At 40.4% G+C, this 24,246-nt stretch overlaps 3 protein-coding genes across 9 annotated transcripts in view; all 3 read right to left on the minus strand.

Annotated features, from left to right (window-relative positions):
- Positions 1-94: 94 nt before the first annotated feature.
- Positions 95-6,822, minus strand: LOC132260459 (mediator of RNA polymerase II transcription subunit 24). The gene is made up of 4 exons (XM_059758576.1): positions 6,618-6,822; positions 6,429-6,554; positions 2,223-3,935; positions 95-1,207 (listed from the first exon to the last, which is right to left on the minus strand). Exons 1-4 carry the CDS (start codon positions 6,618-6,620, stop codon positions 95-97), a joined length of 2,955 nt encoding a protein of 984 aa, XP_059614559.1. The 5' UTR covers positions 6,621-6,822.
- A 116-nt stretch (positions 6,823-6,938) lies between these two features.
- LOC132260461 (CYFIP-related Rac1 interactor B) lies at positions 6,939-13,817 on the minus strand. The gene is made up of 4 exons (XM_059758586.1): positions 13,445-13,817; positions 8,388-8,651; positions 8,051-8,313; positions 6,939-7,991 (listed from the first exon to the last, which is right to left on the minus strand). The coding sequence occupies exons 1-4, from the start codon at positions 13,625-13,627 to the stop codon at positions 7,727-7,729; spliced, it is 975 nt and encodes a 324-aa protein (XP_059614569.1). The 5' UTR covers positions 13,628-13,817; the 3' UTR covers positions 6,939-7,726.
- Positions 13,818-14,457: 640 nt separating this feature from the next.
- Positions 14,458-24,246, minus strand: part of LOC132260460 (RNA binding protein fox-1 homolog 2) — a 43,504-nt gene continuing 33,715 nt past the window's right edge. For 6 of the 7 annotated variants that reach the window (XM_059758585.1, XM_059758579.1, XM_059758580.1 and 3 more), the window contains 7 exons: positions 23,280-23,300; positions 22,499-22,652; positions 21,697-21,769; positions 21,159-21,206; positions 18,971-19,125; positions 17,408-17,471; positions 14,458-17,291 (listed from right to left, as the gene is read on the minus strand). In XM_059758585.1, coding sequence (XP_059614568.1) covers positions 17,253-17,291; positions 17,408-17,471; positions 18,971-19,125; positions 21,159-21,206; positions 21,697-21,769; positions 22,499-22,652; positions 23,280-23,300 — 554 coding nt within the window. In that variant the 3' untranslated portion in view covers positions 14,458-17,252. The remainder of the gene's footprint in view (positions 17,292-17,407; positions 17,472-18,970; positions 19,126-21,158; positions 21,207-21,696; positions 21,770-22,498; positions 22,653-23,279; positions 23,301-24,246) is intronic. The other variant, XM_059758582.1, reaches the window with a different exon arrangement.

A 24,246-nucleotide genomic window follows, 5' to 3' on the forward strand; every position in this document is an offset into this window, starting at 1 on the left:
TTTTACTAATCATTATTTATCCGGAAATAAATCATTTTCTATAGCAGTAGAATTGTCCTTAATCTCTATCTATAAATAAGTTAAAAACACTCGTTCAGAGTCTGATGCTCTCCTTGCGCAACTGAATGTTCCTCAGAAGACACAAATCCGTCACTGCTCCTTGTCGTGATGCTTGCAAATCGTACAGACGAAGAATCAGTCCTGGAGTGAAGTCATCCGTGACGATGATCTTCAGGAGATTCTGCACGAATCCTGGCGGCAACAGGCGCAGCAATGGTTTCACTCTGTCGCGGCCGCACTGCACGAGAAGCACGAGGAAGTGAAAGATGAAATGCACCTTGGGCGAAAACTCGTCCGTCGTCACAAAAGTGGCAAACATCTTCAGCAGACTCTGAAAACAGCCCGCCAGCGGCTCTGGCACAGTGGCGGGCGGTTCGCGGTTGATCAAATTCTCAGTCGGCATGTCGCTCGAGCACGAATCACCAGCCGTGAGGTCCGGATTGAGTTTCCTCACTTTGGGCGGCGGACAGAGTGTCTCGATGTCCTCCTGGTCTGTCCTGGAGCGCTTCTTCTTCATCCTCCCGGGCGTCTCGAGTGTTGCCAGGATTGCACAGACGCAGAGACGCGCCACGACGCTCGAGTGTGGCTCCATGAGTTCCACACACTGTAGCTTATTGAGCAGCAACATGGGCAACAAATCCTCCAGCAGAGCTACAGTGCACTGCTCAATGTCCAGATGCATGATGGCAAAGGCGATGTCCATCACGCGCAGCATGTCGCTGATGTGGCGACACGCGAAGATCTCCTGCACGAGTTTGGTCACGAGCCACAGCGGCCCACATGACTGCATCAGACTCTCCAGCGTTTGAGCGGCGTCCACGGGCAGCCAGCCTCTCTCCTGCACACTCTTCCACACCTCGCCGAAGTTCTCAGCCAGCGGACTCGAGGACACGAGATTGTGCGTCAGCATCATGCGCATCTTGGCATTTCCCGCCGGATGGAAATCGTGCTGCATCTTCCTGATGATCTGGAATGTCAATCCGAGGCGCTCCTTGAAGTTCTCCTGCTGCGCCATCTCCTCAGGCGCGATCGCCGTGAGGAATTGCTGCACCATATTCATGGGCTTCAGCAGATCATCGGCGCACACGATCTGCAGATAGGAGCAGAGCCAGGATGCGGCACACACGGAATAGGCGCAGAGCTTCACCTGCAAAGAGGAAAGAAAAACACAAGTTCAGAATGGAAATTACTTTATAAAACTTGATAGAAGGTCTAAAAATTGTTTTTAACAAAATTATGCTCTTTCTTCGGTCAATAAAGAGACTTTCTTAGTTATATAATTTCATGTGACAACCAGAAATCCTGAATCTCTTGAATTGGCCTGACATTTATCTTTCTTATCTTTGAACATAAAGAGCATAAGCAACAGCTTAATCTGACCCAGATCTATATTGATAATGTGCTAATGTAAATTAACTACAATATTATGAAATCTCAGATGTACAAAATTTGCATTAAGAATATTTAATTGATAGTATCAATTCTGGCATTTTTATATTAAAGAAACTTTAAACAAATATCAATATTTCATATTTTTCTTAAACAACTATTTCTAAAACACCTAATTTTGATCATAAAATGATTTGACACCTTGATCTCTTGCTTACTATCTTGATGCGAAAATTCAGGTCAATGTTTCATCTTTTCTTATCTCATTAAGGGCCATTTTTCAATATCACAACATATAAAAGCAGCTGAAGCTGATGAATTTCCCACAGTCATTAACTTAAAAGCACAATGAATTTCTCAGTGGTACTTTTGTTAATCTGCGCAGCACAATTCGTCGTGCCTTCAGATAGCCAGGCAAATGGCAGAAAGTTTGATTATCAACGCATTCCCAGCAATTACCGCATTCAACTTGGTGAAAAGGGACCCAGCGATGAGATTACTTGCCAGTATCAAAGGGACATGACGCATCCCTATCTAAATCCCAAGACATCCGTCATTGATGTTCCGTGTGTCGCCAGCAAGAACTACAGAATCACGCAGTGCAATTTGCATCTCAACCAGACACAGAACTCTTCCGGAGGGGCTTCAGCACACGTCGCCGCAGGAGGCGTTGGTGAAACCCACCTTGTCCTGCTAGTGACTCTGTACAACTCCTATGACTACACACTCAATTTCGAATGCTTTGGTCATGAGTAAATAAATAGAGAACTCACCTTCATGTTGTCCAGGATGTTCTTCACGTCAGTGGGCGATTGTCCGTTCTCCCAGGCGAGCAGCACGTGATAGAGAACTCCCGGGATATTGTTGCACACTTCGTGCCACTTCAGTTGCGGCACCTTGTAGGAGTCCGGGGAGTGCAGGTGCAGCAGGAGTTCGTCCACCTTCACCTGATCGCACTGTTGCACCATCGCCATGGGCGGTTTGCACTTGTTCCTCTCCACCATGCACTCTCGCACCCACTTCTCGAAGAAGCTGTCCCCGCCCTCGTCCAGCACGACATCCGAGCCGAACGTCTGCACAATGAAGGTCAGCATCAGGAAGGACACGTCAAAGAGAGCTGCGCGCGTGAGAGCGGCCTTGCCCGTTTCTCCTGGCACCTGTTTTGAGCACTCGTTGCACTTGATCAGGCGCGAAACGAAAGTCTTCAGCTTCCCCTCGACCGTGGCCACGGATAAGATCAGCTCAAAGCTGTTGCCCGACAGCACCTGACACAGCATACTCAGCAGCGCCTCCTGGACTTTGTTGTAATCCGTGCTGAGAGTCTTCAGAATCCCCGCCAACGGTGGTTCTGCCCTCAGCACGAATTTCACAATCGACGGCTGTTGATTGTTGATCTCCAACTTCTGCAAGCTACTCGTGATGCTCTCGCGACGCGCGGAAAACATGCCGATCTGCTTCTCCGTCACGAGATGCTGCTTCAGCAATTCCGTCATGAAGCACTCAATTGTGTTGCAAACACACTTCGTGTCCATAAAGTCCAGCACAGGCGCATCTTCCAGCAACATCTCCAGTGCCTCAATCACGTCCGGTGAGTAGTCCAGCTTCTCGTCGTAATCCTTGCTCAGTGCATTCAATTGCTTCAAGATGTGCGGCACTTTGATGAATGTGAAAGCACACCACATCGACTCCCTGTTCGGGCCACTCACGTTGTTCAGCGAGATCAGACACGCCCTGATGAGCTCGCAATACAGCCTTGGCGCAGAATATCCTTTCAGGCGCTGAATCATCAGCAGTTGATTCACATAGATTTGCGTGTCTGAGCTGGGATTCAGAAGAACCTCAACAGCCAGCAAAGGCTGCAGACAATATGTGATGGCTTCCACGCCTTTGGGCTCCATTTCTATCATCTCCAGCTGATTCAATTCAATGAAAGTCACCTTCTTGAGCGCCTCCTCAATCCCCGAATTCTTCACACCACTCATGCTGACAATCTCCTGATACTTCTTCCCAATTTTGCCAAACAATTCAGCATCCTCCTGCTTGCCCAGATACAGAATGCCCATCAGGAATTGACTCTGGACGATGCTCTCCATCACACTTGACACTCTCTTCGTGATGCTGCTCCAGTCAAAGCCCGACACCTCACCGGAAGGCATTCTGGCAGCCGTCGCGTAGACTTGCATCAACCACAGCACGACAGACGTCACAGAGTTGACAATCATCGTCTCCTCGGTCTTCCCGCGACAAGTCACTCCGCTGATGATGGACTCCAGGAACTCCAGCAGCGCAAAAATGCAGTGAGGCTTATCCAAGCCGTCGTACTTCGAGATGCGCTTCAGCACAGCCGCGTGGGAGACGAGATGAGAGCACAGAGAGTGTCGCAAGTACGACAAGACAAGTTGGTTGGCTCCTGAACCAACAACAGCTTGCTGCAGAATGCAATCCGCCAGGTTGTAAACATCTCCGCTCACTCCTCGCGGCAGAACCTGCAAATGGAAAAGCAAAAGTGTGCTATCAATCAAACTAATCAACTTAAAAGCATTCATTTTTCGATAAAAATCATAAACGCTCTTCTAGAAATCGCTTCAGTCACAATGTCATTCGTCGATCGACTCGGTTGGCTATTCGAAATACAAAAATTCATATCAATCCCCAATTATAGTGAAACCAGAAGACCTACAATATACCGCAGTCTCTTTATAGTTGTGCAATTTTATCAAGCATGCACGGACTTGATTAATCAAATCTTCATCAAAGACTTCTCACCAATTCTCTTCACCGATAAACTAACATTCATGTTCAATTTCCTCGAAGACATGAGTTTCTTCGTCACCAGATGCTCTTTCATCATCCTAATCATTAGCAATATCAGAACCAATAGCAAACATTTGCTACTCATAGAACGCATCATGAAATTCGAAAAGAAAAACCTTAAATTCAACAATAGAAATACCTCTAATTGCAAAGTATTTCGAAATACAACAATTATTGTGTCTGTATTTTACATTTGGTTTTGCTCCATTCTCTATGTAACACTCGCATTTAAGGATCACGATGTGAAATTAGTCATTTCACAATTACTCTACACACTTATTATAACTGCTGATACTTCAACAATTTTGTATTACATCATTTGCATGGAGGAAATGAATGCCTTTGCAAAAATTCTCTTGCAACAAGAAAGCTCAAAATTCATGTCTTTGACTATTGATTTCTTCAAAATCCTACCACTCATCAATACAACCCTCGGACAAATGCTATTCATTATTATGTGCAAACGCATTCTTATAGACTGTAGTGCGATGTACTACAACATCATCATATTGCTAAATCAGAGCTTATCGCTTGCCGAAATCCAAATAATTGCAGCTTCTTGCATGTGGCGAATTCTGCATGTGATTCAAATTACTTGCTTAACTTTCCAAGGAACCAAACTTGCAGGAACAGTAAGAAAACTCAAGATCGTAATCTCAATGCAATGATCAATTATCAATTTTCATTTAGATTTCAAGTATTTTACGGAGAATCAGCAATTTGGTATACTCGATTGATGAGGAACGTCAAGACATACATGACTTTGGTAAGCAACAATTGCAATTGTGGCGATTTCACTGTGAAACAGGCATCAAATCAGGACCCATTCAAGTCAATAACTCGGGAGTATTTCAGGTAAATCCTAGCTAAATACTCTTTCATATTCATCATTGGTAATTGTCATTAAACTTCTTTACAGATTATTTCATTCGTTTCCACGTGCATCGTTATAATGTCTCAGTTTAAGCAAATGGAAGATTCAATATCAACCTAATTCTGAACTTTCTAATCGAGAAGAGATCTAAACTAGAGAATGATTTGAATGAACGTTCAAATTCTCATCTTGCAATAATCCTCTTAAGTGTTATTTAATGATCCATTTACAGTTATTATAGAATCAGACACTCATGAAATAGTATTTTGAAATCAGTCACCCATGCATAAACAATCACAATGAACAAATCCGTCAACTTCTGGAAGACTTTATCAAAATCCACGATAAACGCTTCCAAATTTTACTCAATGTCCACAACTTCCAAGTGTACTCGAATTCCGCAAAAAAACTACTACAAAATCCTGGGAATTGATGCTCACGCAAGCAACAGAGACATCAAAGCGGCCTACATCAAGCTTGCTAAAATGTTCCATCCGGACACCAAAGGATCCAGTCCCGAGGCCAAGAAGCACTTCCAGGACATCGCTGAAGCCTATCAGATACTCAGCGACGTCAGGAATAGGAAGATTTACGATAAATTTGGCGCAATCACCAAGCAAATTCAGGATGTAGGAAAGAACATCTCTACGAATGACTACTTCAAAGACCTCCTGAAGCAGAAGAACGTCATTGAGAAAACCGAGGCATCGCTGACAACCATACAAGCCATCCGAGGAGGACCTCAGACCATTAAACTCAATCTGGAGGCTGTTTGTAGAGCCTGTGAAGGTCTTCGTAGGGCTAAAAGTGCCCAAGAGAAGTGCAAATGTTGCGGGGGAAGTGGAAAAACCATTGTTCAGAAGAATGTGAAGATCACAACGCCTGAGAATTTGAAAAGTGGACAGACTGTTGACATTCCCAGTCCTCTGGATCCCACGAAAACCTTGAGAATCTCTTTCTCCGTGAATGCCAGCCCGGAATATCGCCAGGAGGGTCACAATATCCACAGCAGCATTGAAATTTCCCTCTCTCAAGCCCTCCTAGGAGACAATATTCCGATTAGGGGTATCTATGCTGATCACAGACTGAGAATTCCGGCCGGGATTCAGAGTCACACTGTCTTGAAGCTTCCCGGACGTGGCATCCGGAAGAGTGTCTCTGGCACTGAAACGGGCGACCATTTCGTCACTGTGATCGTGGTGATCCCTCGACGACTAACCAAGACGCAGTTGGAGATCATCAGAGCGTTTGCCAAGACAGAGAACATCCCCAAAAAGGAGCTTTAACTCACCGTTTTGATGTTGATGCCCCACTGACAATCTGTCCATCTCTCGCGCCACGCCTTCATCAGCATCCTGTTCAGGAGACTCGTCTTGCTCGTCGTCTTCTGTGTATCCATGTTTGTCTTCAAGAATACCTGAAAATTTAGAGAAACAAGCGATTTTCTTTCCGGCCTCTCAGCATAACCTCAATTGCTCACCATTGTGCCAATAGTGGAAAGAAATCACTTTTCTACGGCTATTTTGACACTTTTATAAAGAACTTCACATCTAAATGATACTCCAGTGAGTGTTTATCATATTTCGAATCACACTTTTACGAAGATACGAGAAAAAACTGAAAATATCCGTATTCTTCCTTGAGCTGTGCCGATGTAAACAACTTTCTTCTTCGAGCGTTCGACTGCAACTGACAAGAATCATCGATGATGATGTGTACTTGAAGTGTTTCTCGGGAGGGGAAATTTTCTATCCTCGTCATCGTCGTTTCAAAGGCAAACCATAGAAAAATCGGAAAATCATTAAAGATTGACTTAATTTATTTGCATTAGTGGTTCTCTTTAGTATATAAAGATGGTCTGTTTATGTTCACACGAAAAAATATCAGAAATACTCGTCAAATTTGTGATGAAACTCCTCTTCCTTAAAAACTAAGACAAATCATACATTTTCCAATAACATTTCCTCATCACTGCTAAAATGATTGAGCTCAAAAAGGGATTTTCGATAGTAATTTGTGATTCTCTTTGCTAAATATGTGACAAAAAGCTTAATTTTCTCGATTTTTTTCGCTTTACATTGGTTTTCAGCTATAATTTACTTACATATAAAGGGTTTTCTTCCCATTTATTTTCTTTTTTTTTTTGGAAAAATACTCTCGATTTGCATTTGCACAGAAGACAAAAAGGTGGTAAAGAGAAAGATGAAAAGAATTGCAGACATTCTTGATAACATTTCTCTCGAGAGTGTCATTCTTCATCAAAATACTTCTTTTTACGACTTTTTTATAGACAGAAAAAACTTACAATATTCAATAGATTATTAACAAATTTCGCTCACTTTTGCTACAGCTTTCTCTCTTTCTCACCTCTCAAATGCACAATTACCTATATAGAAGTTTGTAATTTAATTTAATCTTAATCCTCTCACTTGACCCTTAAACATATTTTCACTAATACGCACTCCTTGCGTGCCTCCCGCAAAGCCATAAAGGGGAACTGAACAGTCCAAGACGAAGACAGAGGCAGGACAAACGATTGACTACGCGGGGCGCGAAGGTGGAATCCGAGGGGGCGGGAAAACGGGGCGCTCAGGCGGCCAGCAAGTTTCGGATGTTCTTGGGCGTGTTGTCCTCATTGAGGTGCTTCGTCGTGTAGCGCAGCGCATTGAGCAGAGGCTCAGCCTTGATGGCCGGCTGAGCCTGAAGCAGCCGCACGCACCCCTTCACATCCACATGCGCGCCACGTGCGAACGCACCCACAGGGTGCACGTGATCGTACAGAATCACGAGACCCACCATCACTCGCAGCACCAGTAAGTGCGTCTCCTCCCTCTCGATCTGTGACAAGAGCTTCCTGCAAAGGGCACGATCGTGAGTCAGACTGCAAATCACGAAAAACACTGAGCAACTCACGGATTCTCCAGCATCCGAAGGCATACTTTGGCCATCGTTCCCAGCGTCTCGGTCGTGTTGTCCACGTCGTCTGCGTTGTCACGCACGAACTTGGACGTGGCCTCGCTGAGCACCTTCAGCATCGGTGTGGCATGTGCATAGAAGAGTGACATGCGATTGGCCAGCTCTGTGCTCACCAGCATCTGACTAGTGTTATCAATCCTCTGTCGACTCACTGTGCGCCTGTAGTAGCTGAAGTCATTCTGGATCGCGGGCGTTTTCATCTGCCGAATCAAGTGAAAGGACATAGATAAGTTTGGAGCTAATCTAGCGCAATGTTCAAAGATCATTTCAGAACCTTGTACTCATCGAATTTCAGGACAAACTCAAGAATCTCCGCGAGTTGCTTCACCAGCGCCTGTTGCGTCTCCAGGTGTTGTGTGGGATTCAAGCGACCGCCCACCAGCTGACCCAGCAACTTCGGCACGATCCTCTCCAACTCCAGCGAGTGCTCGTAGCACCTCTTCAGCTTTATCACCAGCGGCAGCACGGCGTTCCACGCCTTCTCCTGACACTGCGGCGAAGGATCAGCGATCGCCTCGCGGATCTCCTTGCCGGCGCCCTAAAAAATACACACACGTGAAAGAGAAAAAAGAGAGCTTTGAGGGACAAATTCATTATCATTCATTGACTTGATGACTTCACCGCCAAGAGAGGGTCATTTCATCGCTTGACCAGGAAGTCAGTCGTTTTTTACCCTCACTATTATTCGACTTCATTGAATCACAACACTCAGTGTGGTTTATTGATAAAATTTTATCCACCAATTCACTCACCATACAAGTGAATTTATGGCAATCATAATACTTTCTAATGGAACGTGCCGCAGCCTCGCAACTTCATGATTCAGTGAAAATGTTATGTTCTTGCTCACATGCGGTGTTTGTAAATATTTAGAAATTTTCATCACTTGGCGCATTTTCACGTGGTCTCTTCTTCTGGTTTTACATATATGTGTATTTTCTCTGCAGCCAATTTATTGAACTTTATGTTCTTCTCTTCTCTTTACTTCTCTCACTCTTAATCCAATTTCCATTTGATGGAACCCTCATTTCAGCGGAATTCCACTCTCATCGCTGGCTCAGACATCAAAACAAAATGTGGTCAACATGTGACTGAAAATTGGCCTCACAACTTCCTTTCCGTGCGTTCTGTACAGCTTCTTCTTCTTTTTTTCTTACATTTCGCGAGCGGCAAACGAAGAAAGGCAATATGATAAAAGCATCCCAAAAGTCATTGAGACTCTCCGTGTCTTGACCTTTGCATTATTCACACTCATGCGCGCCACTCTTGAGGCATTTTATGGACACACCAGTGAGACAAAGATGAGCCAAAATAGAGTCTCGCCCCATCCGTGATTAGATCATAAAGAGATTCTGGGACTTTTTTGTGTCGCCTTCGGTGCGTCACAGAAACTTAAGAAAAGATGTGGAGTCACGATCTGAGGAATCTTGGGAATTTCTCAGCGCCTTCTCATGTCTTAAGAGAGCATCGCATCTCCAGCTCAAACTTTAATCAAATTCATCACCTCTTCATCGGCTTCTCTCTCTCTCCCTCCCTCCCTCTCCCTCTCTCTCTCTTTCTCACCCTCAACACAACACATAGCGTGAATCACACACTGAGCTTTCCACGCTAAAGAAGGAGAAGTAAGAAGCGGAAGTTGTGAGCACTTCCACCAACCATTTTAATTCGATAATCTTCTCACTCCAGTTCCTTCCCTTCGTGGCCTTTTTCACTCTGCCACCGACATTAGCTGTTATTGTGTGTTGGCCGTGCTTATTAATTTATATTTGCTATTTAAGAGAGTTTCTCGCTGCGCTTAGCACGCAATTTTACTCTTCAGACTCTCCATCTCACGAGGATTCTCTCAACCGCATCTGCACACATTCCATTTCATTTAACTGGGCAAACTGCAAAATATTCTACAAAGCCTTCACAGCTCAAACATTTTGATATCCAATTTTATCATGAAGTTACATAAAAAAAATAAAAGAAAATTGTGGAACAAATTACTTGGCAATTTATCGCGGTCAATTTCCCAAGTTCATTTAAAATTCTCAACTTTTGGGATGAGAAAAAAAAATCCAATCTAATCAAGAACACACCAAAAAGCACAAAATTTTCACGCTCTTGCATTTTATGAATAAATTAAGTCATAAAGTGTGAATTATATCATTGAACACGATGCCATGCCACAAACATCAACGCAGAAGTTCTGCTGACGGGTGAGAAAAGAGAAAGAGAACTTCGACAAGTCAGTTGCGAAAGAATAGCCTAACGATAAAAATAGAAAATGTTCCGATTCTCCGAAAAGATTTCGCCGATGATTCTCGCCTCAATTCCGCCTTTTTTGGCCACAGATTTGCTGTTATGGTCCATCAACAGAGTGGAATTTTAATAATGCGAGAACACCAACGCAAAAATTGCGAGGGAGAAGCCGAAAGGGAAAGTTTGCAATTTACATTCCGGCCAAGCTGAGGGAGAATTTCTATTATTGGACTTTGCAAATGACATCATTGAAACATACACTGAGTGTCGGATGAGATTGAAGAGAGAATTAATTCAATCTCCAGAGCTCCGGGAATTGATTTGTGCGAAAGAATGCAGAGAGGAAATTGCTGCCAATGCAGGCAGTGGATATTGCAATTAAACTCCAAAATTGCTGATTTTTATCTTTCAACACACAAACCTTCAGGTGTGAAAAGTAAGTGAGGGAAAAGACAGTGATATGATCATGAGAGGAGATCGTTTCAATTTCTTCTCTCTTGCCAGTGACATGAATGACCATTCATGTATGGATAAAAACACAGTAAATTGACTAGTAATGCGATAATTACTCAAAGAACCACCATATTAATCAATGATTTTTCAATTAAGTGCAACAAATATTTGTATATACACAACACACTATGCTTTTTCAAACATGACAGACTAACAAAATTATGCGTTAAACTCTCTTCACTGTGAAGAAACATCATTTCAATGTTAATTGATTTTTATCCAAAGAGAGTGATTCATCATGTAAAATTTATGAGCATAAATAATATTAGTGAAGAAAATTTATATCATGTAGAGAAAAAAATAAGAAAAATCCATATGCAAAATAAAAGCTAAAACATTAGAAGAAATTTGATGCGAAAGCATTCTAGAATGAATCATTTGTTTACTATTCCCAATCACTCAAGAATTTTAATTAATAATTGAACAATGTGCGCCACTTTCGAATGGCACACGCGTCTTCAGAGACTGTTTGGTGTCTCTTTTCGCCAATTGCGTCACTTCATTATTCACAGTCTGTGCGGATATATAAACATATTTTCTCCCTTTATTCGAATTTATCAGAGAAAGAGAGTTTTTCAGCCACACTCGCGCGATAAGACTTTTTTTGGGGCCAACATTCGCAACAACTGCAAGATCAGGAGGTGCGCAAATGAGTGAACCCACATTTGTTGCGCTGCTCTCTCTCTCTCTCTCTCTCTCTGTTTATCTAAATAGTGCGTGCGTGTGAACGCCATGACAAAGGCAAAATGCACACAAGTCAAAGTGCAAGACGTCGTGCAAGTTAAATTGACAAAATCACTTCAATTGCAGCAAATTGAGAGCGTGTTGATCTCTTTGTGGAGCAAAAATCCTTGAGTCACTCTCTCAAATCAGGTGCTTTTCATTCTCGTGCGCCTTTGTTCAAATGCCTTTTCAATTGGAATTCCATCTCTCTTCCCAATGAGATCAGAATCAACTTTAATTCGCACCTGCTTTTCTTGCGTGCTTCGGCCAATTTGGGGGCAATTCTCCCCAATTTCCGCCTCTCTCGTCACTGTTTGTTTTACTTAAGCCAAGAGATATTTAGAGACACTCCAGACGTGATTCAGCAGCCCACAAATCTTCCCACATCGCGCCCATTAAATTGCCTTCCACTACAAACATCTTTCCATTCAAAGTATTTCAAGGTCTCTTCGGCGTTTTTTTTCTCATTCTCTTCATGAAATATATTTAATTGTTGGACCTTTTGTGTGTCTGTGGGCTGATTTTGATAACTCTGCACTGGCTTGTCGGCTGATACAGAGAATCTCAGGCTCTCTTCAGAGGAAATAAACTCCCCTTTTGTGTTGTTTTCTTGCGTTCTACACTCTGGCAATGAGGCACAAATGGGATTCTCACTCTCAATCAACAACCTTTTGCGTGTATTTCAATTTACATCAGCATATTAAATGCAAATAATTTCCTTCCAACTCTTTACATCTTGCAGAAAAAAAACGCCAAGCGTGGTCAGAAATTGCATTGCAAGGCTTTAATTGCACATAGAAAAGTGATTAAGAGGCTTTAGGAAGCATAAAACATGGGCTATTTAGAGAACCAAATCTCCAGAACGGATAGAATCTGTACCTAATCATTCTGTTGGAGTTAATTATTCTTTTCAGCGCTCGCCAAAGAACACTCAACAATTCAATGAACTCTCTTCACACATTCAAACAATCCGTGATTTATGATCTCACAGAGTGTTAAGTAAAAAATAATAGAAGAACGACATTCAAATTACTATCATATTGAATAGAACACAATAAAATTGTCATTTTGGCCGGAAGTGGACGCAAAGGGAGAATAAATTTTATCGACACTGGCATTTTTGCCATCTAAAAAGCCCTCCAAAGACGGCAAATCATAAGCGTAGTCAATGTTAAGCAATTGGGAAAACTTATGATCATCCATCATAGAAAGTTTTTGTGATATCGAGGAAAAATATTCAATTTGCAGTGCAAGTGGAGACAATTGTCCTTCTTCGCCTCTTTTCAACTACGCCCATGCTGTGAATTGATGATGGCAATAAATCTATGGCACAAAAGAGCTCATAAGTGGATTCAACAGACTTCTTAAGAAGCCACAAAGTTATTCATTCAAGTAATTGAAGAGCTTTTCGCGAGGCTTTTCTCACTCTTTCTTGAGGGTGTTTTTTTATCGCAAGTGCTAAACGCTTGCGATATTTTTGTATGGGATGCGCGAATCTCCTTTATCGCAAAAATTCAATAGAAGTTCAAGCTGAAATCCCTGAGGCGACTCCAGATCTCAGGAAATACCCAAGACAATATCCTGAGCGTACTTTGAGCGTTTGATCATCATTTGGAGGTACTTTTCCTCTTAAGACTCTGAGGAAATCAATTTCTCAGCTTGTTTTTGCACTAATCTCATGTCGTCTTGACACACACTGATAAGATAAACTCTCTTTGCGCGAGATCAGCGTCAGTGTGGCATTACGTAAAGAGGTGTGGGCTGTCCAGGTGCCCGTCCGGGAGTCCCGAAGTGAGGTTATGACCGACTCCCGGACAGACTCTCAGCAGGGGAGACTCGAAGCTCTCTAACCTTGTACACCTGAATCTCATCCAGCACGGCCTCGGACTCCTTCAGCACGCGCTCCACCTCGTCGTACACCTCCTTTTCCGTATCCGTGGGCGCAGCATTCTCAAAGTCCAGGAAGACATCGTAGGATTTCGTGGTGCAGCACGTCGAATCGTCCCGGGCGAGCAGACTCAGCAGTTTCCCCATGATTCTCACACACTTCCCGTCACAAGGGGGTCTCTTACACTACGGGGGCCCTCGGGCGCCCACTCAATCTCATCAACTTCGGGGCGTGAAACACTCCCGCGACGTCCGAACGGCGAAAAAGAAAACAAAATACTGGCGTTCTGCGAATTTTTTTCTTCCGCCACACTCTGAGAAATCGTCGATGAATCGATGAGCGAAGGCTAGCCGAGTCGGCACGAACGTGAGCCGATTCTGGGGCGTGAATTACCGCGAGTGTCTCAGATACGACAGCCAGCGCCACATAGCATCGAAAAGATAAATGCACCGTTCATAGGATTTCTTCAGAGCTAATTAAATTCAAGTACAAATACAGAAAAATACACTTCGCAGCCTTCGTGTCGTCGAAAAACAACCAAGAATCTATTTTGTAACACTTTTTATTACAAAAACATTATAAGTATTCTTCTTGTAATCTAGTATAGCGTCACATTTAATTAAAATAGTAAAACAATATAGTAAGATATTTTGTAATTCTCTTAAAATATTTCCTCTCACGTACTTTAAGAGTTCTATCTCCTCTCTATATTTGGCGAAATGAGTCTCTTGCGGGCGGAAATGCACACATTCCTGTTTTTTTCTGCAGCCCCGGAAATCTCATTGAAAGTCATCTCCGTCCACACATCTTGTCAAATAAATATTTGAGCTCACTACTAATTGAAAAGGATTCTCACTTTGTTTTTTTCTTTTTTTTCTTTCTTTTTGGATATCGATTAATATATGCTGCTTTTGTCACTCTAAATTTATTATATGTCCTACAGCTAAATCCTAATTAGTATTCATAATCTTGTCAAGTTGTTCTTTCTCAGAGTATATGTATCTTTTAAATTGTTGTATATTTCATTTATCCTTTAAAATGGTTCTTCACTAAAGTCTTAGTTGAAAATTTTACTCCTTCCACGTCAATATTCAAATTGGTTCATTAAAAAGGTCATGTGAATTTCTATCTCAATGGATTTTTTTTCCTTCGTATCTAACGCTACATTTATCAATTTAAAATAATTGAGTATTTTTCTCATTTATAGTTTTTTGAATGTGTGTTCTCTAAAATATACATTTCTCTCCTCAGCTTCAGTGTATTTTTTTCCTTAATATGGCTTTGAAGACGCTCTTCTGCAACTCCTTTTACTCCTACTCATTGTAAAATGTATCCTTTACACATTCAGTTTTTCTCTTCTTTTCTCGACCATTAAAAAATATTCCATCTTAATATCATATTTACTCCACTTTGTTTAAAAGGGAGCTCCTCACTTCACTTATCCGCCTAAAAATATTTCTTATATTAAGATTATATGAAATATATTGTGATGATTAATTGAACAATTGAGCATTTAAAACTAAGATTTTCTCCCTCAATTTCCCATAGTTTTTTTTCTTTTCTTTTCTTCTATTTTAGAGAGCCAGAAAGTCTTTAAATTTGTGGTTTCTTTAAACTATTTTCATCAATTCTACTTCTTCTTTAAATCATGTTCTTGCAAAGAGACTCATTTTGAACATTGAATATCAATGTTTAAATAGTTTTGCGCTTCAATCTCACAAATCCTCATTTTATTAATCACTATAATGGTTATTATACTTTCATCCTTTAAATTCACCCCGTGTTTTTGTCACTTTAACCGCCTCACAGAAGAACTGAACAATTTTGGGGTGTAAATATACCTTTGTTTTATTCGTGGAGGAAAAAGAGGAATTCTATTTATTTATTACTTAGGAATCTTGCTCTTGCTTGGCAGAAGAAATATTTTTATATAGTGGATTTTTTGCAATCTTCTTTTTTTGCATACTTTTCTCTTGGGAAGACTTCAGCAAATGAAGCTGTTTGTTTGTTTTTTGGACACAAATAACTACACAGTATTTTTCATGCCTATCTTCACACTTTGTTCACATTATTTTGAATTTCTCATTTTCACTTTTATCATCGATTAACTTGGGAACTTACTACAAATAGTTTTTAATGTGAGATACTTCACTACTCTTAATAGGTTTTCTTGCTCAGATATGCAATATTTTCAATACTGTTACGCTCGGCGGTTCCCTAAAGAACTCAGGTGCAGGAGGAGAAAGACGAACAAGCCGGAGTAGTGGATAGGTATGTATGGATATAAAGCCCAGCACCGAAACCAGCGAGAAGCAACTCAGATGGACAATAGCTGGCGAGAAACCATCAACCACAATGTCTTCACATTAAAAAGGGCACGCGAAGCTTCAACATTTCGTTTGACCGGGAAATTCCGTGTTAAAATAGAAATAAACTCCCACCAATAAGCCATATTTGAGAAAACTTTAAAAGACAATAAAATTGCAATTCTCTCGATAATTGAAATTAAAGAGAAAACGATGAACACAATGGATTTAGAAGCTGGAAGAGAAAGTCAATACAAGCTACTTTGATCACCGATAAAAGTGGAAAGTCCGAAGCAAAAGACGCGGTTCGCAAAAAGCCCCATTTAATCTGTAGAAATTGCAAATTCTGCGCACCCCTACGTGTAGCTTCCCTTAAGGAAAATAAAAGACTCGTAAGATGAGGAGAACTCCCGTAATTTTCTGGTTCGTCCAAGTTCACTTGAGACCCCGTCAGTCGTAACAATACATTTCTTCTCTTCAGATTATCATTATAAATTTCTTGAATAAAAATAAATTGAAAAATAAGGGTGTAAACTATATAAAAGTCTGATAAGAGAGCACAAATTCAACTTTACTAATAGACAAATATAATTGAAAAATGAGGTATTTTTCTTGTGCTGTTTCTCTGTTCTTAAATTTCTTTTGTGAAATAATTATTTCCATAAACAATTTGTGCTTTTCAATGTTACAAAATCCCACTTAAAATACATTGTTTACAACTTAAAAAAAAAACTCTTGTGCTCTGTCTTAACAATTGATTTTCACTCGACAAAAGCTTGTCGCTTAGAGAGAGATTTTACCTAACAAATAAAACCTGAATTTGAGTATTTACAAATGGCTTTCAAGCGAATGCGAAAGATTCAATAATTACGAAAAAAAAGGAGATTATCCGTTTTGAGATTGAAAAGCTGCCACGTTGGCGACTAAAAAAATATATAGAGCTTTGGCTGCTTCATCGATACAATCATATTGCAGAGATTTTTGCCACAAAAAACTTCAGAGATGACTATCTTTTACAAATACACTGAATTCCCTAAATCTAAAATTTTTATCCTTTCTTGCTTTCCTCAATGATTTTTACACTTATTTTTATAAATTGAATGGATTCCTTAAAAATGAAAAGAATATTGTATAAATAAAGTGGGTTTAAATCCTTTCACAGCTAAGAGAGATTTATCTTTGTAATCATCAGATCTACAGCTGCTAAAAATGGTAATTTCTCAATAATTTTCACCCCTCGCTTGTCAACATTCCCATTCGCTTTTATTTTATACAATATTCCATTCTCGCTTCATCATTTGTGCCTGTCACTTTTCTTTTTTGTAGCAATTAAAATATTTTGAGATTAAAATGTCATATATGAATTATATGTCATGGATAAAACCATTTTCAGAGACTTTTGGTTTGCTATTCCGCTCCTTCTCCATCCGCTGAATTTCCCTCCATTCTCCATCATTGGCTTGAATTAGTACGGAGCAAAGCGATTGTAGCCACTTCGGTACATCTGTAAAGACAAAACAGCCTCACATTAAACAATTGCACGCTGAAAATTCCATCAAACCTAGAGAGATTAATCATAGATAACCCATTAAACATAGAAAAAAACACCCTCAATCTTACCCCATAACCGGGCACAGGTCCAATTCCATGGCTTATGTACGGATCAGCATACTCACGGCCATACCTAAACATCAGTGAAAAATCCGTCAAAAATCATCATCTCATCACCAGCATGGCAGGAAACCCAGGAAACAGGATGAGGAAAAGGCAAAACACGGGAAAATTATCGTGACGATTTCGCTATAATTCAATTTAACCGGCAAGATGAATTTGGATTTAATTGTGCCAGAAAGATTCTCTCCACGGCATTAATGGAAATGTAATTAAATATAGTCAATGGCGAAGGGATTTTGCGCCATGGACACAGGTTGGATGGAAGCAAAATCCCGGAAGAACTTTTCCTGCAAAGCATATATAATCAATTTTCCGTCAGTTTTGGTCTTTTGTCGACTGTAAAGCTTCACAAGAAAATTCAGAACGTGATTCCCATTTAAAGTTGTGATTAGATAATAAAATTAGACTTCTACAGTGCAGAGAATAATTCTATAGCACTAGAAATGATTAAGACTTGATTTGAAATTCTGCTTCTGAAGAAGACTTAAATTACATATAAATAACTGTGGTCGATTGTTATGAGATAATCAAATGAAAATCATTTAACAGCATGTCTTTTTTTGGCGTTTTGCAGAACATTATGTTAGGTTGCATAAAGAGGAGATCACAAATGTACCATCGAATATTTCTTTCCACGTAGGAATGCTCAAAAAGCTTCGATTTTCCGAGCCTAATTTCCCAGCACGCCAAACTTTAATTCTGCCCTGGAGACTTCAGACAGTGACGTAGTGAACATTGAATATTCCTTTCAGTGTCTCATCTTGGCTTTGCAACCACTAAATTTTCCACATTCCTCAGGAGACTCATCATCCCAACCAGTGAACGCGGGCGTAAACAATAAGGCCTCTGGGAGGGGTTTTGCGGGCTCCATCGAGGAGGCAAGGAAAAAACCGACCACTTTGGAGGAGAATTATTGCGACAGAGAATTTAATTAGGCGGAGATCTGAAGAAATGTCAACCCATCCCACTTATACCTTGAGGCCAAAAGAATTCTCGGCAAATTATTCCGTGCGAGGATTAACTTGGAGCTTCCCTTCATAGGGGTGATCAATCACGAAGATTTCCTGTGCAGAGATGCTTCGGATTAATTGAACTTCCACTGGAGGTCAATATTCGTGATTTTATCGCTGAATGCTCACATAGGGACTTTATTGATTTGCTAATGGGAATTTGAGGTCAGACGATTGATGGTATTTCTTAGAATTCATATAGCAAACTTGTAGCGAAGGGAAAAAGTATCTCTGTCGCATGTGAAAGTTCCACGCAAAATCACTTTAAAGGGAAGTTTTCTGTCAGAGTAAATTAGTTGGAATCAATTGCATTTTAACCCACTTAATATAATTATGATACTCTAGGGACAAATTACAAGAACTTCTCAACTGTTGCAAGTGTGGCAAATATGGCCACATGATGTATGCTTGCAACGAGTGTGTTGGAGGAGCATTTACGGTTGAGCAATGACACGAGTGGTAAAAAGGATGAGTCTGGGTGTCGGGATCAGACACTCACCCTGCCACAGTTGCGTATCCAGCCACAGGCTGGGCGGCTGCTGCTGCTCCATATGCTCTCGCCGCCACAGCAGTGTAAGTGGCCGCTGCCGTGTAGGCCTGCTGAGTTGTGGAGAGCGGTGTCTTGAGGAGTGGCGCCGCTGCCGCTGCTGCTGCCTAAATTGCCAATGCGAAAACGAAAAAAAATCAGCGAAACGCTCAAAAGCTCAAGCCAAATATGAAACCAAACACACACACAGCACACAGATAGAATCAAGGAAAGGTGATGCTTCTTCCTCCAGGCCAACAGATCTATATCACTGTCTAAAGAAATTCATCATGCAAGTGTGCCTCTAGCGCAGGAAAATCAATATTACTTTTTAAGGCCAAGTGTAATGTCATTGAGTTCAATTTTCGCCATCATTAACCACTGAATGCAAGCAGTCGCATCCTAAATCACAAATCCTTTATGGGATATTAAACTTTAACAGCCCTCAACGCTGATGGGCGTTCAATAAACCGCCGCAACTTTCAGTCAATTCCTCATTTTCCACCGCTCTTATTTATAAGAGCCAGTCAAATTATTGACTTATTTTGCAAATAGGCCAGAAATAGCTTCAATATTGGAAAATATCAGCCTATCAACAGCGAATAAACATTCTATAAATGGAATTTCGTAAAAAATGTAATACGTCAGTTTAAGAATTCAATACACAAATGATATACTTTTCCAAACAAAGTGTCCAATATCCCATAAAAGACTCCCACACACCCACTGTTCTTCCTCCAGCTCCACCATAAAAAAAGCACTTGCAGACATGCAGAAGAGACTTTATTAAGTGTGGACAGAGAAAAATGTGAAAATCAACCATTTAGAGGAGACATTTTACTGACTATTAACACTGAGTTATTTTACATTTTACAGTTTCTCCTCAAGCTCATGAGAAAATGAGAGCAAAGGGAGGAAAAACCTTATTACAAGGCTCCCACTTAATTACACCCCCTCAGAGAAGATCTCTCATGAGAAAATCCATACAGAACACGAGCAATTTCCCAGGAGGATTTTCTCCAAGAGTTTGTCAATTTCAATGTGATAAAATGAACCATGTTTAAACTAATCACACACACACACGCTCAACCACCGAAACGTAAAGGAGGAGAAAGAAAGTGAATTATTGAAAAGAAAATTCTTATTGGCAAACATGGCACCACGAACCTGGCGTTGCTGCAAAAAGCATAAAACATTTTTAAATTACCTCTATAATAAATATATCATATGTATGGTTTTTTGTACATAAGAGAGAGAAAAAAGCAATTTACAGGTAAACCGCAAAAATGTTATACACATATATTGTGAAATCGGGCGAAACAGAATGGTGAGAAATTTTCTATTCACGTGCAGCCCTCGAAACGTGGGCAACGACAAACCAAAAATTAAATCAAGGAAGAGAGTGAGATGAAGAGGCACATATGTATAAAAGGCCAACAATTTATTGTCAAGGTGCTTTTGCTCGCACATGTTTGATTGTAAATTCACACAGAGTGTTTTCCAAAAGAAAAAAATATTATTTCTACAGTGAGTAGTTTTCAATTCAGAAAACAGTAATTCAAATATTAGTTTAAATATTTTTCTACTCTTTTACAATCAAAATGTATCGCTCACAAGCGCCTTGGCAACAAATCACTAAAATTCGCGTGTATCGCGATAAAATGATTATTTCTACTAAATTGTTTTATTGCAACCATAAGACACTGGCAGGGAAATTGAAGTTATCATTCTGCTACACCCTCACAAAATGGCACATCACGTCAGAAAGGATGATAGAGCAAGTCCTCACACCACTTTTCATCCTCCCATTCTATTGAGCACAATACAATATTATATACTCAAGAAAAGGCAAAAATTTACAACATTCCCAACAGAGAATAAGAACAACAGAAGAGGAAGATATGATGTAGAAAACACACAATGAAGAATCCTTTTGAATAAATCAATAGTTCAATTTTTCGGTGAGTTGAAGTGACACACTTCGGGACTCTCTCTTTTTTTTAGAGGAAAAAGGACTTTAACTCAATTCCGCCCACGGCTATTGATTTATTCAAATGGGCGGGAAATATTTTTTAGCAACAATATAAAGTGGGTGTTTGATAAAAGAGAATAGAGAAAACAGATGGAAAAATAAATGTTTTAAATAAAAAAAGGTTAATACACTTATAATTGCCGGTTGAGCTGGAACTTCCGTCATTGGTTTCGCTGCCTGAAATAGAATTGACAGTGTTTCCAATTTACGAAAAACACATTGTATGTACCTAAAATTCAGACAACTTTCTTACAATCTAACCATAAAATAACATAAGACGACATACAGAATGTCACTCGCATTTCGAAAATGGATCAAAATTCGTGGACAAAATTCATCATAATATTTACAGTCTTTTGCACAAAATAAATAGAAAACCTCCCCATCTCAAAGCCACAAGCCGTGTCCGCGAATTACACTCACTGTTGACTCTCACTCTTCATAGTCACAAAAGCCCGTTATAATATGCAAATTTCATGGAAAATCCTTTTTGCTTTCTCTTTAATTAAAAACACCCCTACTCCCACCCTCTCGTCATACCTTAAAATCACAGGCGCGACTTGTGGCTTGAGCCCTTTGCGTGAAATATATTCATCACATTGAAAGTATTCAATACGAATCACGCGTTGGATAAGAAACCGAAAAAATGAAGAAAGGCTTCACATACCTGCAAACGATAGTTGGGATCCGCCGTAGCTGCCGTGGCTGCGGCTGCAGCCAAGAAGGGATCATAGTACATCCTGTGAAGAGAGAAGAAGACTTAATTGACGATCTATCACTAAGGGTTGTTCCATTGAATGTTAGAACCATCTAAACTCTTTTGCTCCCGTCTTGAAATATAAAAGAAATATCAATATGGATAGGGTTTCTAACAATTTTTGTTTAGACATACACCACTATATTCAAAAAATTTTCATCAATTTTAACTGCAAAATAATTAATTTTCTCTCTCTCTCTCTCTCTCTCTCTCTCTCTATTCGCAATAGAAATATTTGCACAAGAATCTGTGCATGATGAAATTTCAACTCGCTATTCATTACTCATCATGCCAAAGAGGAGCACTTTGTGCTTTCGCTACTAATTTATTTACTCTAAAACCATCCAAAAATCGTATACACACTCTTCAGTTCTATTTAAATTCACAGTGCAAGCATTGAATTTCTACAATGCAGTGAAAAAGGCTTTGCACAAATATATTGTCAATAGGGAAACTTCGAGTGGTCCTGAATCAACAGACAGGCACACGAATAAGTTCGATAGAAGATTAATTTATCCGGCGGCCGGGAACGGCCCAATGATTCGTCTCTTTCATCCTTCAGTAAAAACAACCCCACATTTCCGGCCAACTGAAGGGAAACAGATTAAATGCCCAAACAATCCCAATCCTCGAGGAAATCCTATCCATTCTCTCTCTCTCTCTATCTCTCTCGGGAGAGGTTCAATGCAGTGACAAGTGGTTGAATACTCACGGTGCATAGCCATGGAGGGCATTGGCGGCGTTCGCAGCTGCGGCCAGTGGGGTTGGCAGTCTAGCAAAAGCTCCATTCAATGCGGCTGCGGCTGCCGGAAAAGCTGCCCTGGCGCGTCCTCTCTGAATTGCGACACCCCTCAAAGCTGCCGCGGCTGGAAAGAGATCCACAAAACACACATAGGCACATCAATTACTCATCTCTCCTATTTATCACCTGCAAGATGCCCCCACAGAGTCCATTAAATTAATGAAAGAACCCCAACCTCGAGGCGTGAGTGGTGGACAAGAGAAAGATCATCGTGGCCAAAATTTGAGACACTTTGGAAAGTGTGTCCAAATGCCAACAGATGGAAAGTCCCCTCGTTTCTCCCCTTTTCATCATGTGTAGGTTGGAACCGGTAATTGATGTTTTTCCCTTCCATCATGAATGAAAATTGGCTCCCCAAAAAAGCACCGAGTCATGCTCAGTCGATACTTAATTGTATTCAAATCTTCAAGCATGAGGATTTCCCCCCTTTTCTGTCCTTCTGAGAGCTTTTCACATTGCTTGCAGGGGTGTAAAAAGCACACAGCGTGAGCTTATTGAATTGAAAGGCATGGGATTGTACCCAAAATTCGCAACGCAATCACTCAACTCTGTGATTTTCTCCCCCCCAAAAATCAATTGAAAGCAAAATCCCTGTGATTTTTCCTCATTTTCTCCCCAAAACCAAAATGATCCCATCTATTCAGAGCTAAATCTGGCCCAAAGAGATTTCCGTTAATAATTTCCAACTCACCTTCTGGCCATTGAACGCACACTTCACGTTGAGCAAGAAATAAAGAGAAAAGAGAAGAAGAGAAAATTAATAAAATTCCACATTTCTCACCACTCTCAATGCTATAAAGATATTGTGAGTACTTTTACATGTCTACCATGTGGTTCCAAAGGAATTCTCTACCAAGCACTGAATGTTCTTTTCTGACTTTCTGAAGATGAGCTGCAAAGTTTCTGGAAAGTCTTCCTTCGCGAAACATGGCAATTCTGACATTTTATGACACATACAATAAAATTTGAGGATGGAAAAATGGTGAAATAATCCAAGAACTTTGAGCTCATCTCGTGTCAGAAGTGTACAAATACTCATCAACATTTACACTGGGTTAGTCTCTTTGCATTAATTTCTACCAGTAGAATGGAAATGCAAAATGAAATAAGAATCCGCAAAAACCCCACGTTCAAGAACAGAATCTATGATCATGAGTGAAGCAATTTTCCAACTGTGATTACGCTAAACAATCAGACAAACTTTTCATATGTGGATTGGCAACATTTAAATGCAGCATTAGTGATTCTTCTGGTGGTGGGAAATTAACATTTATAAGCAAGACTTTCATTGCTTTTTGTACAACCAACACTGCGAAAAGCAATATCAGCAAGATGACTCTCCGAAAATATGAGGCCATTGGAAAAGCAATGAAAATGTTTATGGCACACATCAGAACAGATGCTCTTCCAATGACCAAATCCTGGCTTCTCTCGTAAGGCAATTTTGATAAATTTTCTCAGTATTTCCAACACAAAATTATCAATCATAGGAAAATCCAACTTAATTCGACAGAATTTAGAAGGATATTCCATCCAAAATTTACTTTCAAATCACAAACTCATGATTTTGTGGTTGAGAATTTTTATTTCCATCGACTTTCCCTACATTTTTTTTTTTCAATTTTGTCAGGAAAACTCAAGAAAATTCATCAATTGCA

This window comes from Phlebotomus argentipes, unplaced genomic scaffold (assembly GCF_947086385.1).
Source record: "Phlebotomus argentipes unplaced genomic scaffold, Phlebotomus argentipes genome assembly scaffold_18, whole genome shotgun sequence".
Classification (NCBI taxonomy): Eukaryota; Metazoa; Arthropoda; class Insecta; order Diptera; family Psychodidae; genus Phlebotomus; species Phlebotomus argentipes.